Genomic DNA, 14,751 nt, shown 5'->3' with positions numbered 1-14,751 from the left:
ATTTCGTATCGGACAGGCCAGGAGACACTGAAGGGCTGGAACGCTAACTCAGAACTTACCAAACAGTTTGCCACTTGGCACAACCCTCTCTGACCTCTGAGAAACTGTGTTGTCTGTCACCACCTGTTTTACGGAATCACACACAGGGCTGTCCCCCTTCCTTTTTCAGCTGAAGTCCAATGTGAATGACAACATGCCCTGGCCTCCTCCCGTTAAATACAATGTGTGACCCTGGGTGTGGCACACTATTATCTTGTCATCACCAGGTAGTCCCAGGACTTTGGAGAATTCCCTCACCTTCGTAGTTTCCGTGGTAACTGCCTGTGGGGCTTTTGCAGCTTCAGTAACGGCCTCTTTAGTCACAGAACCACTGAAAAAAAATGTGGTGCCAAGCAGTCAAACTCCCAGGATGGCGTCTCTGCAGGGAGCACTGTGCCCTCAGTGAGCCCTGCCCCTCACCTGTAATCCACGTAGTCCTGCACCCAGGCAGTGGGCGTGTTGTCTGTGGGCTTCCCATGCTTGTCCAGAAGGCCCTGCTTGATCATTGTCCTCTTCTCACTTGCCTGAGGGGGAAGCATGCAACACCCCCAGTTTTCACAGTTGTTCCAGAGGCATTCCATGTTGACACAGCTCAAGAGAAGACCTCCTCCCCAAGGCATACCTCTTGCTGGGACTGGGGAGCTCCCTGCAATCCTAGAAAGCCCTCACTTGGGCTGATGTTCACCTTCCCAATGTGCACTCAAGAGTAATGCTATCTAGTTCTCCCAAGAGAAGGTCTGTTTCCAGTGACCACTGACCCCACTGAAGCCAGAAAAAGAAACAGGTGGGGGTGGGGGTGGAGGTTGTGGGCATACACCAAGGGCTGCAGAGAAGAGCCCACTACCCAAGCCTGCTTACCTTTGGACCTAAACCCCACTTGCGAGGGTATGTGTCTCTCTCCATGATCACCCGCTTGATCTTGGCCACGATGCCATGGTCACAAGTGGAGATCACAGCTGTGGTCATTAACGCGATTGCTTCAGAGAGGCGAGAAGCACGTGAGAGGCGATGGTGAGTCCCAAACCACTGCAAAGCCTGAGTGGGGGCTTCCTAAGCTTTGTGTGTTTGGAAATGAATTGTTTCACTCCAAGACATGTTGGAATTCTAACCCCCATACATGTGGATGTCACCCTGTTTAGAAACAGGGTTTTGTCATGCTAATCAAAGGAGAGTAAGGGATGGGTTCTGAAGTGAATCTGAGTCACGAAAAGAGCAGACTAGACAGGCACACACATCAGGTGACGACCACTAAGGAACTGAACAAGGTGCCGGGGTCTACTGACAAACAAGTCACCCACTTGTTATAGCAGAACGAGGAAATGAAGGCAAAGTTACACCGGTAGCAAAAGTAGGGCTCAACCATGTGAACGCTAACCACACAGGAGGAAAAAGGCCCTGCACGTCCCGATGAACGGGACCCCGGTTCTCATCAAGTGGACATAACATGGCAGGATTTCTTAATCCTTGATTACGGGAAGAAACGGAATTGATCCAAGGAAACAGATCTCAACCACCACCACACTAATAAACCCTAGGTCCTTGGGAGAAGTCTGAATGGATCAACCAGTACTCTCGTAATGGACCTAATTCAGTGTAGAGATAAATGGGCTATCGTTAGAAAGCACGGTGGAATCAGAGGGGAAAGAACCACCGCCAAAAGGCCAGGTCAAGCATGCATGACAAAGGACTCTCAGTTTTAAGGGACAACAGTAGCCAGCAAGACACCTCAGGTGACACATTTTACCAACAGTGAACTCAGATTTCCTGTACAAGGTGGTGGTGGGTGGGGGGCCCAACCAGGGTGCAAGAGGAAACCCCAGCCACTCCTCTTCCCTGTGACCTCAGTCTGCAGACAACACATGTGGGAAGCTGCTGGGACCGTGTGGCTCAGAGCATGCTCTCCTCTTACCCATACAGATGGCCTCCCCTTTGGTGGTAATGACTACTATCTCCTGATTAACTTCGATGCCATCTTCATAGCGAAGAACCCCAGGAAGCAAGATCTTTGCTCCATAGCAGATTGCATTCACCTGTGGAACACATCCACCAGCAATCTGTTTGATCATCAACTGATGCAAACACTTACCCCACCATGTAGTCCAGCAAGAAGCCACTGGTCTCTAAGCAGGGTCCTTCCTGACAGGCAGGTTCAGCACCCACCCCAGAACTTGTTAAAGAGGTTCACAATTTCCTGGTGGGCCCAGTTCCTGGGTCTTAACAAGGATTCCAGGGGAGACCAATGCCACAAGTGTGATGCTCACGCTTCATCAGAACCTCGCAGCACAAGGGGAAGTGGGGAGGGCACAGCAGGCCCCGTCAGCAATGAAATGGGGCTACCAGCAGCCCCTAGCTTCCTGGACGGTGGGGACGCAGCACCTCAGCACTTCCCAAGCGTCAGAAATCTACTATCCTTCTACTTTGGATGTTCATGCTGGCCATCTGGACGTTACTACCAGATGCCAGGCGAGAGTACCACTAGCTGGGGCCTGAGTCTCAGTAGTTCAGTTCTGACTCAGCGATCCCCCCCACAACTGGCCCTTGGGAACCTAACCATGTGGCTAAGTAATTGGGCGTTAACACGTACATCTGAGTACGACACTTCAGTAGTTACAAAACAATGATTTTTGTAATTGGCTTTTTCTTCAATAAATGGTCCAATTACGTTTTTAGATTAAATCTGCCCAGAAGTCAATACAGCTTGGTCAAAGCAGGAGACTATAGATTGACGTTCACTGGTTGGTTTTTCTCAAATTTTATAGTCAGACATTTTAATATGCCTCGTTTCTTCTTTTGTCTTTTACTGTGGACTATACCAAAATGTGAATTTCTGGTGTGGCACTATAGGATCAGCACTGGACTGTGGACCACAAGGCAGGCCGTTCAAACCCACCAGCTGCTCCTCGGAAACCCACTGAGAACTGACTCGTTAGCATTCACCAACAAGCATCAGATTGTGTGAGAGCAAACGGCATGCCCCGCCTAAGCTTTTACCTGACCTACGTGACCGACTGTGGGAAAACTTGTCTGTGTAATTCATTTTGAAATGGAATGAAACCTAGCATTCATTTGTTTTTTTGACTACATCTGGGTCTGATTTAGAAGCTCGTGGTACAGTGGTTAAGCCCTTCGCTGACAGGAGAAATATTGGGTGTTCAAACCCAACAACTGCTTCTTGGAAGACAAATGTAGCTGTATGTGCGTCTGCCAAGATGTACAGCCTTGGAGACGCTATGGGGCAGCTCTACTCTGTCCTGGGTTGTGAGGAGTTAGGAAGTCCCCTTGTACGTCCATTATAAACAAAAGATTCAAGAAAATACGTTTCAACTTGTGGAACAAGCAAAAGCATAAGCCAACTCCCTAACTTCCGAGGCTTCTCTTCAAAGGCCTCCGGAGGCCCGGACTTACGGCACTGTCTTTCATAACCAGGCGCTTGTGGGATGTCAACAGTTTTTCCAGAGGATAAATGACTCGTCGCAGGTAACTTTCATCTTTGTGATTATCATACAGCCACTGAGCATCCAGCACATCATGCATTGTCACCATATGGTCCTGAAAAGACAATTCAGTGTTAGCTGCACGTCACCAACCTGAACTTCAGCAGCAGATTTGTACTCGGCTATTAGCGTAGTGGTTACGAGTTGGGCTGCCAACCTCACGGTCAGCAGTTGGAAACTACCAGCTGTTCTGCGAGAGAAAGATGAGGCTTTCTGCCCCCGTAAAGATGTACAGCCTCAGAAACCCTGTACAGGGTCGCTATGAGTCAGAACCGACTCCACGGCGCATAACAACAACAACAACATACCAAATCAAAGGAGCTCTGTGTGAGCTGGAACCGATTCCATGGCACATCACCGCCACATCAAACCAAGAGTCCTGGTGTGGCACTGTAGGATCTGCACTGGACCACTAACTGCAAAGTTGGTGGTTCAAACCCACCAGCTGCTCCTCGGACACTCTACAGAGTTTGCTAGAAGTTTCAACCTACTTGCCAGCACTTACCACCTACATCCAATCTAGGCAGGCATTTCTGTGGGCTGGGAGAGAGATGAATAGAGGAATGCTTTCTATCCACTAATTTCCCCCAGTCCATTTCAATGTTCCAAAGTTTAATTAACAGGCCAGGGAAGCTGCCCTGAGCTGAACTCAACACTTTGGAAACAGATGCTCAGCATGAAGCAGCAGCTCTGTAATGATCACGGTACCTTTTCACTCATGACTCCAGACCGAACCCTCCGAAGTTCCTGCATCTGACCTCCAACTCCCAGTAACAACCCCAGGTGCACACACAGTGTCCGAATGTAGGTGCCGGCCTCACAGCTCACCCAAAAGATCCCTAAGAGACACACACAAAAGAAAAGCAACGGTTCGTTGCTAAAGGAAACACAGCCCCCAAGTTCCACTCCATCTGAGACTAGAGACACCACCACAAACCTTGTCCAGGGTCTACTCTGAAACCCAGAATTCTCACAAGGCACGCCTACCCACTTGAGGTGGACGCCACGCCAATCCCTCAAAGGCCCAACAGCCTACCTAATCTTCTCTCCGGATCATACTCTATCATTTTGCTCTCATAGATGGTCCGGACTCGGAGTTGCCTCTTTACTGCGGCAATAAGTGGGGGTCGCTGGAATAGGGCGCCCGTCAGAGTCTCGAGGGCCTAAAATATGCACAAATCAAAACAACTTCATAAATGAAACCAAAAGGCGGGTGCTGTGCCTCGTTCAATACAATGCTGCTCAGAAGAGAGACACTGCCTGAAAGTCCCATTAAGAAAGGCCAACAAGGGATGCTTGACCTGCCTCCAGACACATCTAGGTTCAGAAGTCCCAAGGTGCCAAAGGGGGCCCTCCCTGCAAATGCAGACTTACCCTGGAAAGCTGGGCCCCCCCTTCAATAGCATTGTGCAGCCGGACAATTCCAACGTACTCTTTGCCTGAAATGTGACACAGGAGTAGTCAGGTGTGGCCACTAAGTTTTCTGTCATCCAGTCAAGAGCTGGCAGAGTCTTCTCCAGTTAGTACCCGAAGCGCCACAGAATGGGCCTACCTGCACTCTGCTGTGATTTCACCAGGCGAGTGGCTCGCTCGATGCACACGATCAGACAGCCAGTGACTTTGGGATCCAGAGTACCACTGTGGCCTGTCTTCTCAACACGGAGGATCCGCCGGATCCAGGCGACCACCTCATGGGAAGAGGGGTTGGAGGGTTTGTCAAGGTTAATGAAACCTGTCCTGAAAGGAAAACACAGAAAATCCACATACCATGTCTCTGCTCTTCTCAGGACTGAAAGAATCCCCATGGGTCCAACGTTTGCCCCCCTCCCCCGCCCATTCCAAACGCTCACCTGATGTAGTCAGCAATCTCCCGCTTTAGAGGGTTTGAGCCAGAAGGAAGAGGAGTATAGTGTGTTGTCCTTACATTTAACTTATCAAAATTCTAGAAAGCAATGACGCAACACAAAATGAATGCTCTGTCTCTAACGGTCCAATCTGCGAACCATTAGCACATATACAACAAAAGCCGACAGCCGTGAGAGGGTCATCATGCTCTGTGACAGACTGTTCAGACTCCTCCTGGGAGCTTCTCAGCAAGTGTACCATGAAGAAAACCGAGAAGCGCGGTGACCTTCTCAGGGGTTGTTGTTAAGTGCCGCTGAGTCAGTTTCCACCCCTAGCGACCCCTGTACAGGCTTTCCGAGGAGCAGCTGGTGAGCTTGAACCGCCAAGCATACGGTTCTAATGGCTTTGCAGTCTGGCACATTAGCCCACAGAGCCACGCCAGGACTCCTTCTCAGGGGGTAAGAGACCCAAATTTACGATTATTGGCAAAGTAATCCTCAAGCACGGCAGCCAAGCAGCCTGTTGTCCCTGCTTCAGATGCTCCTCTGTTCTGAGACTACTCTGCCGTCCGTGCTCAGCCCCTGCCGGAAACCCACCTCCCAATCCCAGCCCAGCTGCCGTGGCCCTTACTACCATAGCCCTACAACGATCTCGGGCCCTTCCCCTCATGCTCGCTTCCAAGAGAGCAGATTCCCAGGCCCCACAACAGAGGAGATGTTTACATGGCAGAGTTGAACGACGTGACAATCGTACAGGTCTAGTCAACTTGAGTCGCTTCATTGTGAAACAGACAACAACAACACAATTCAATTCTGCACCAAATCACCCTGTTTAAGACCAAAAAGAAATGTTGATTACCCTGAGAGGTAGAACGACTGGCCCAAGGTCACACGTTGTTAAGTGCTGCAGAGTTAATTCTGACTCACAGAAACCCTGGTTTAGAGCTGTTAGCATAAGCACTGGACTGCTAAGCACAGGGCTGGTGGTTTAAACCCTGCATAGAGTCACAATGCGTTATTAGAACTGACTAGACAGCATGTAACAACATATGGTTTCTGCGGAGTGGCTGGTGAGACTGAACTGCTGACCCTGTAGTTAGCAGTCCAGGGCTTATCCTACAACGCCACACCACGATGCCAAGTTGGTCTGGGTTCAAAGCTTCCAATCGGAAGCAGCACAGCAGCCGGCCTGCAAGACAGAACATAAGCCCCGAGAGCAACTAACATGACCATGAGCGATTCAGCACTGGGTGGGCCTCCAACTCAAATACCCGGAGAAGCTGCAGCGCTTTAGACAATTCACCTGCCATTTCCTGAAGCTGAGAGGTGAAAGCCCAGAGGCGCTCCAGAACCAGTGATCACAGTCACGTGTCTACTTTGTCTACAAAGCGTAGGATAAGCACTGGACTGTGAAACACAAGGTCTGCGGTTCAAGACCACCAGTTACTCCATGGGAGAAAGAGGCAGCTTTCTGCTCCACAGAGATTCACAGCAGGGATGGGCAAACTTTTTCTGCCAAAATTTGTAAGATCATTCGCAGGCCAGACAAAATTATCAACTTGAAAATTAGCCTGCTATATCTGGTCTAACAACTAACTTACCCAGAGTCCTGGTGTGGTGCTGTGGGATAAAGCATTGAATTGCCAAGGACTGATTTGAACCATTAAGGTAAGTGGTTCAAATTCATCAGCTGCTCCTCAGAAACCCTCTGCAGTGTAGCTATGAGTGGGAACCAACTTGACAACACTTAGAAACAACAATGTCATGGCTGGACATACAATTGCCTTGACAGGGTCAGACCGAATGATTTTGAGGGTCCTATAGACCCGTGCTTTCTAGACTGGGAAACGCAACACAGAGTCATTATGAGTTGGAACCGACTTGAAAACACTTAACACCACGCAATACTCATAGATGGATGGGCAAAAAGAATTGCTCACCATTTAGAAATAACCTAAAAGCCAGAGGCCTGACCTCAACCACATACCTTTAACAACAGGGGCCACTGAGATGTATCCAGCTGAGCCACTTTGGACTCAGGTTTTATAAGAAATTCTTCAGCATGTTGTATTTCCTTTGGTAAGACAGAGAAGCACACTGTATTAGACTTCCCACCCGACTTCTGACCAGCAAGTCTACACCTACTGTGGAAGGATTCACTTCTGTAGGAAAGGTAAACCAGAACTAGACCCGGGGCTGGGAAGGGGAAGTGAGGTGCCACTGAGGTGCGCCCAAATGCTTGAGAGAGACAGGGGTGGGCAAAGGCAAGCCGATTTCCGGAGAGCAGGCCCACTGGGTCAGCCCGCAATCGTTCAATAGGCCCCCTCAGCTGGCTGGGGGGTCAGGGGAGGTGGGCTCCATGTCTCAGACACCTTCAGAAAGTTGGTTCCTTCAGCCCGCTCTGTCAGCCATGTCACTGGGTAACCCAGAGTGCCACTTACGGCTACATCTTCTTCTGCCAGTGACTTCCGCTCCTTTTTCTTCCTGTGCTTCTTCACCAAAACAACTACAAAGAGAGCAGGTGGCAGCGTTTCTCGAAAATGATGACAAAATTCACAACCAAAACAAAGCAGGGATGGGGGAAGCAGGACACGGCTTGTTCGTGGGAAGTGGGGTAAAGCCAAACATTGCCCCCCACCCCGCCACCCCGCCACCCGCACAGGTGAACGGGACGCGCGCACGTGTTGGCTTCCCTTCCGGTTCACCACGTGGTCACGGACAGACTTGAAAACCGTGCGGACCGCCTGGCGCCTGTGGCCTCCAGGACTTTCTGGGGAAGTAGTTACACTGTGTGTCGGTGGTCCGCGGCCCCGTTGTCACCACTCGCTGCCACCACCGGGTCCCCTGCGGCTGCGCTGGCGGCAGCAACGCACAAGTACCCCAGGGCTCCCGCCGGCTCGGGGGCCACCTCGGGGCCGCCACGTCACGAAGGTCCTTTAGCTCTCGGACCCTCGCTGTGCAGCGCCGGGCCCGGCGGCCAGGCCGCCCCGAGGCCCGGGAGCGAAAGGGCCGGCCCGGAGGTGGGCGCGGGCGGGCGGCGGCGATCGCGGGCCCCGACGCCGCTCTGCTCGTTTCCCGAGCAGGTAAAGCTGGCTCCGCCTCGGCGCGCACGGCCGGCCGGCTTGCCATCGCAGTGCTTACCTTCGGTGTCCGCCATGTTCCCCACACAACGTGCACGCTGTCCGGGCCACCACCAACGAAACGAGCACACGACTCCCGCCGCCTAGGTCCCGTCAGGCCCCGCCGCTAAGGCCCGCCCACTTGCGCCCCGCCCTGTGCGTGCCGCGCCGCGGGGCGGGGCAGGGGTGGAGGGGCGGGCCCTGAGGAGCGCGAAGGCCTAAAGGGCAATCCCATTGGCTGACTCCGCTCTGGAAGGGACGCGTGCGCGCGGGCGCCGCGGGCCTCACCCGGCCTTCTGAGGCGCAGCCTGGGAGCGCGTGCGCAGGCTGCTGGGGTTCGTCCAGTGGGCGGTGCAGCTGCCTACCGCTCGCTTTAAGCCCGTGTCCAACACCGCCTGTTCACAATTTTGACCGCCCGAGCGCTCATGCCGACTCTTGAAGATAGGTGTCAGAATTTAGCCCCGGTTGAAAACTGAGTACATTGAGGTCTTGATGGAAATTCCTTGGCTGTTTGCTAGTACCATACACTAGAGGCTCGCTGTCCAATAGGACTAGAAAGCGAACCCTGTGTGTACTTTTAAATGTTCCAGCAGTCACATGGAGAAAAGTAAAAAGAAACAGCTGAAAAGAACGTTAATAATGTGGCTTATGTAATCCACTTACCCGAAATATTTGATTTCACCAGGCAGGCAATACAAAGACATTGTGGAAAGAGACGTTCCAGTCTCCCTTTTTTCCATATCACCTCCTCCGGTCCTCATGTGTGTATTACACTTTCAGCGCATCTCAAATCGAATAAGGTTCCTGTGAATGCTTGGCTGCTAACTGAAAGGTCGGCAGTCTGACACCCACATCAAGCACTCAGTAGTCTCAGGTAGGCTGTAGTAGTGATGGAGCGATTGGCCCCTCCTTACTTTGATTTCTGGGACCGACACTAACATTCCGGGTATGAGTGAGTATGTATTTAAATTTAACCGGTTGTTTCTAGTCTATTTTGTTTATTACTGTCCCTGGTGTGGCGCGGCAGGATAAAGTACTGGGCCACAAGGTTGGTTTGAACCACAAGGTCGGCGGTTCAAACTCACCAGCAGCTCCTCAAAAACCCTATACAGGGTCGCCGTGAGTGGGAACTGACTCGACAGCACTTCACAACAGCAACCACAAAGTACCACAGTGGAGTCTTGGTGTATGGTACTATAGGATAAGCACCAGACTGCTAGGCACAAGGTTGGCAGTTCAAACCTACCAGCCACTCCTCCAAAACCCTATACTGGGTCTCTACGAGTCAGAACCAAGAGCACTTAACAACAGTACCACAGTGCATTCTCTATCTTAATCCGGTTACAGTGGGCAGAGAGCTGGCCCATGAAAGGCCTCCCTCCCAGTAACCAGTCACCAGAGCACCCTGCTCACAGGGAGTTTGAAAGTGGCCTAGTGGTCTGTGCTGACCGGCTCCAGTTGTCGGACCTAAACCCTTGCCCCCTTTTCACTCTATCATGCTAACCAGCAAACCCACATGACTGGCCATCCTGTGCCTTTCCCGTGAGCCATGAACCCCTTACTGCTTACTTGTTTAGAACCTGCACACACTCTTCCTACTGTACCTAGAAGTCCACTGACTAGCAGCAGTGCACACCGATGTTGCCCTTTCCCTTTGTCCTTGAAGGAAACATCCATGCTGCTGTGGACTCAGCTGTGTTTCCGGGAAAGGTATGTTGCAGTCGCAATTCGTGTACCTGTGAATGTGACCTTGTTTGGTAAAATAGGAATTTTCCTTGTAGATATTAAATTAACAAGCCACAGTAGTCTAGGATGGCTCTTAATCCGAATCCCTTTTAACTCCTGCTTTATGAAAGAAAAGGCCAGACAGGGAGATAGTCGTGGGGCGGGGGTGGGGGGTGGGGTGTAGAAGGGAGAGGAGGCAGATGCGTCTACAAGTAGCAAAGGGATGCCAAGGACGCCAGGAACTAGGAGAGAGGCGAGAGGCATAGAACAGTGTGTTCTAACATCAGATAATAGAGAAGGGGAGAGAGCCTGGAGCAGCCCCAAACTACTTCCATGAGGTGGGGTCAAGCCGACCTCTACTCTTCACCATTTTCACCGTCTGTAAACACCAGCTGCTCCTTGCCTCTCCCCTTCTTCTTCATGACATGCCACTTCTCTGCTCACCATTTGGTGGTTTCTTAGGGAAAGGAGAGGTTGGTGTTGTTAAGTTATTAAGGGCTGTCCCTTCGGCTCCGACTCATAGTGACCTTGTACAGGGCTTCCGATCCTGTGGTTCAAACCCACCTTGTGGTCCAGCGCTTTATCCTACAGTGCCACACTCCCCAATAAGAGATTGCAGCTCGGGAAATAGGATGAACTTCGTGGATCAGCAGGGCAGCTTCCAATTAGGGCAGCTCGTTCTTAGCCATCCCAGCAGCCAGCTCTGGCTCAGCCTCTGCCCTACCAGGGCAAGTGTTACAACTCTTTAGCTCCACTAGCCAACCTCCTTCCTGACAGCTCTCACTTGCTCCACGGGCCAGCAAGCCCACTGCAGCTGTCTGCTGGTCCTGTGGTTTTGGCCACTCAGACTGCTCCGGCCTCTCTGGGCTTGCTGCTGCTCCTCGTTAGCTCATGTCCTTCTGTCATGTTCAGGGCACGATGCAATCCACTCCAGACACTTCTTGATGGTGGTGAAGGCCCCCTCAACCTCTCTGAGTTTCGCCCTTAGATTCAATTTCAAAGCATGGCCCTCCCAATCAGGCCACAAACTGACCAATCCTTGCAAAATCACTCAGTCCTTGTGGGTTGGTTTTATACACCTTATTTGCCTAGAAAACTGAGCAATCCTTGCTAAGTGCATAAAACAGCCCTGTCACAGACCAACCAGGCTGCAGCCTAAACAATTTTGCGGGGAGCAGAATTATAAACCCAGAGCCAGAAAGGCCACATCTAAAGAGAACCCCATTGCACTGTACATAATTTCTGTCTCAAAGCTTCAGAGGGAACTGGCTAGGCCAATCCCAGGACTACGGTGGTAGCAGCAGCGGCGGTGGTGGTTGTGTGCTGTGGAGTCGGTTCCGACACATAGTGACCCGGTACAGCGTTTCCGAGGCTGTAAATCTCTACAGGAGCTGAAAGCCTCATCTTTCTGAAAGCGGGCAGTGAGCAACTGAGGGAACCAGGAAAGTTTTAGCTTGGCCAAAGTGAAATGAGATCCGGACAGTCACAACAGCTATTGCTAAAATGTAGCTTCTTCCGGAACTGCCCATAGTTCACCTCATTCTTTAGAGAGGAATCATTTCTTCTGTGGTGCTGTAGGATAAGTGCTGGACTGCTAATCACAGGTCAATGGTGCAAACCCACCAGCCACTCGTTGGAAGCCCTATACAGGGTCGCTATGTGTTGGAACTGACTCGATGGTCCTTAACACCAACAATCCCCACTGCAAGGACTGGCCCAGGAAGGGAGCAAAACAGCTATGCTTATCTTGTCAAGGCCATTGATAACCACTGCTGAGAAAAGCTAGCAGTGTCTGTAAGAGGCAACATGTCCCGAACAGTCAGCGGCGGATCTTCAGATAAGCAAAGCAACAAAGAAGTTTCTGGGATTCCTCCGGCTCAGATTAACCTACATCCAAAATCCTTATAAGTCCTTCCTCCCCGTTTCGTAGGGGAGACAGATAGGGGAGATTTCCGCTCCCATGTGCTCCTGAGTATCAATTTTCAATAACTGCTTTGTTCTTTCTTCGGAGTCTTGTCTCTGAATATTGGCTACCTCCGCAACAAGTGATAACCGTTTTCCTGCTTGCGTCTCTCCCACGGAGCGCCTGGTGAATTGGAACTGCTGGCTTTATGGTTCGCCCACTAACATATAACCCATTTCTCTTCTTTAAAGTCATCCATTTTGTGGCTTTTTTGTTGTGGCCAGCCCTCCCTTTTGTTCCAGATCCCAACAATTGACCCTTCTATTTCTGTGCCCTCCGGTCCTCCTCCTGTACTGAGTGGAGCTCACGTCGGCCTGTCTGAGTGATTTGACTGGCCCCTCAGCTGGGCTTTCATGAGTTGACTGCAGGGAGACAAGTTGGGAGTCTTCAGGACTTGAGGGGAGTCTGGAGGTGAAGATGGGCAGGTGGGAGGTGGTACTACAGGGTCACAGTCCCAAGGAAGCATCTCTTAGTTAGAATCTATACAAAATGTAGTCCTTTGCCCTCTGGTGTGGTCAATCAAACCCACCAGCCGCTCCTTGGAAACCCTATACAGGGTTGCTATGAGTCAGAACCAAGTCAACGGCACACGACAACACCACCACCACCACCCCTCACCCCCGAATTAGGACTTCCAGCTTGTAAACTGTTTGTGGAAACTTCTCACTTGTGGCATTTCTGGTATAGCGGCATCAAGGAAGACCAGAAGACAATTTTGTTCTTTGCAGCAACAAGAACGGAGTTTGTAGGCCACCTACAATCTCTTCTCGGCAGAGCTGTAAGTCAGTCAGGTCACGCCTCTCCTCTGGAGTGGGTTAGTGGTGGCCCCAAAGTCTATGTCCAGGTCCTCACCTCCAGGACCTGTGACTGTGGCCTTCCTATGGACAAAGGGCCTTTGCGGATGTCTCTCTACAGATCTCAGGGAACAATGACAAAGCCAGATGCAGTAAGCGGAAGCTGCACATCAAGGCAATCATAGCAAACATCTGGGCAACTATTTATGTAAGTGCAATTGGAAGGTGCTTGATCCAACAGAATTGTACAGTAGATGGAATCTAATCTGGTAACGGAGTTTTACCTGCAAGAGCGCTGGACAATTGATTCCAGGTGCCAACAGGCACTGGTTCCCTTCGCTGTTTGGCTAATGTATACCACAGGCTCCGGGATACCCATCTCAGAATAACAATAGAAACCACCCTGGTTGGCACTCCATGTGAGCAGACAAGCAGAACCTAGGCTTTTCAATGGCTGGTCTTGGGAAGTACAGGTAGATTTCCATCCCTTTCTTCATTCAAGTTGCTGCTGGGTAGACTTGAACTGCCAACATGTTGGTTCGCAGCTGAGTACTCTTTGCACTCACCACCCAGCATGTCTCTGTGTTACAAGTAGTCCACAAACTACCTTGATGATTATTAGCTTGTGTTTAGTTTTTGGAAATGTAATTATTCAATTATGGAGTCCTGGTGTGGTGCTGATGACAAGGCCCAGACTGCTGACTGCAAGGTCAGTGGTTCAGACCCACCAGCCATTCCTTAGAAACCCTGTACAGCATCGCTACGAGTCACAACTGACTCACTGACCTTTAACAACAGCAATTGTTAGTAACAGGTACTACACACAGTGTTGCAGCCTGTAATTTGCTGAGACCATTCTGTGATGCTCACTTACAGATATTCAATGTTATGACCATAGAGATCACTCTCACAGATTTTCTGATTATTAGTACCATCACCATTCCCAAGAATAATCTAGAACCTTCCACAAGTGGAGTTACTACTGCCACTGACAAAGTGCCAATATCATCCAACTCTACATCACTACTGGAGGACAGTTTGGTGATTTGTGTATTTTTTAACGTATGTTTGAGGGAGCTCTGGTGGCAAACTGGGCTGGCTAAATGTTGGTTGGTGGTTCAAACCCACCAGCTGCAGTGGAGACGTGGCAATTTGCTCCTGTCAATTTTGTTGTTGTTAACTGCAGTAGAGTCGGTGCTGACTGGTAGTGAGTGACCCTGTATAGCCTTTCTGAGACTGTAAATCTTGGTGGAAGTAGAAAGTCTCATCTTTCTCCCATGGAAGGGCTGGCGGGCTACAACCACCAAACTCGTGGCTGGCAGTCCAGTGCTTATCATATGGAGCAAAGAATTGGAACCCAAGGATTCTTTGGTGGTAACTCTGCTCATCATTTTCGGGAACTGGAGTCCTGATGTGGTGTTGTAAGATACGCACTTCACTGCAGGGTCTCTGTGAGTGGGAAGCCAGTGGACAACAACCCTGTATAGATGGTGCTGCTCCATTTACAAAGTCTGTGCACTGAGAGCTGCCAAGGGTGGACTCTCTAACTGGCCTCTCTTTGGGCTGCCGCAGAGCCCCGGGGCGTCTATATTCTTGGGGGACACGGGATGCGCTGGCGTCCTGCCACAAGCCAGGTGTTAGGCGGGGGCGGGGCGGGGCGGGCGGCGACGCCCCCCTGAGCGCCCTGCGGGGCGGGGCTGGCTCCGCCCGCGGGATCAATGGCCCGACTTCCTCCTCTGCCGGCGCTCAGACAGGCAGCCCAGCTGGAGGAAG

The 14,751-nt window shown here is 51.1% G+C and overlaps 1 protein-coding gene across 1 annotated transcript; it reads right to left on the bottom strand.

The window, feature by feature from the left end:
* Positions 1-455: 455 nt before the first annotated feature.
* On the bottom strand, positions 456-8,534 carry DKC1 (dyskeratosis congenita 1, dyskerin). The gene is made up of 12 exons (XM_006876835.1): positions 8,519-8,534; positions 7,819-7,883; positions 7,365-7,451; positions 5,384-5,475; positions 5,086-5,270; positions 4,908-4,972; positions 4,570-4,696; positions 4,242-4,372; positions 3,445-3,588; positions 1,949-2,069; positions 898-1,016; positions 456-563 (listed from the first exon to the last, which is right to left on the bottom strand). The coding sequence occupies exons 1-12, from the start codon at positions 8,532-8,534 to the stop codon at positions 456-458; spliced, it is 1,260 nt and encodes a 419-aa protein (XP_006876897.1).
* Between the last annotated feature and the right edge of the window lie 6,217 nt (positions 8,535-14,751).

This window comes from Chrysochloris asiatica, unplaced genomic scaffold (genome assembly GCF_000296735.1).
Source record: "Chrysochloris asiatica unplaced genomic scaffold, ChrAsi1.0 scaffold00419, whole genome shotgun sequence".
NCBI lineage: Eukaryota > Metazoa > Chordata > Mammalia > Afrosoricida > Chrysochloridae > Chrysochloris > Chrysochloris asiatica.
This window is presented reverse-complemented; position numbering and strand designations above follow the sequence as displayed.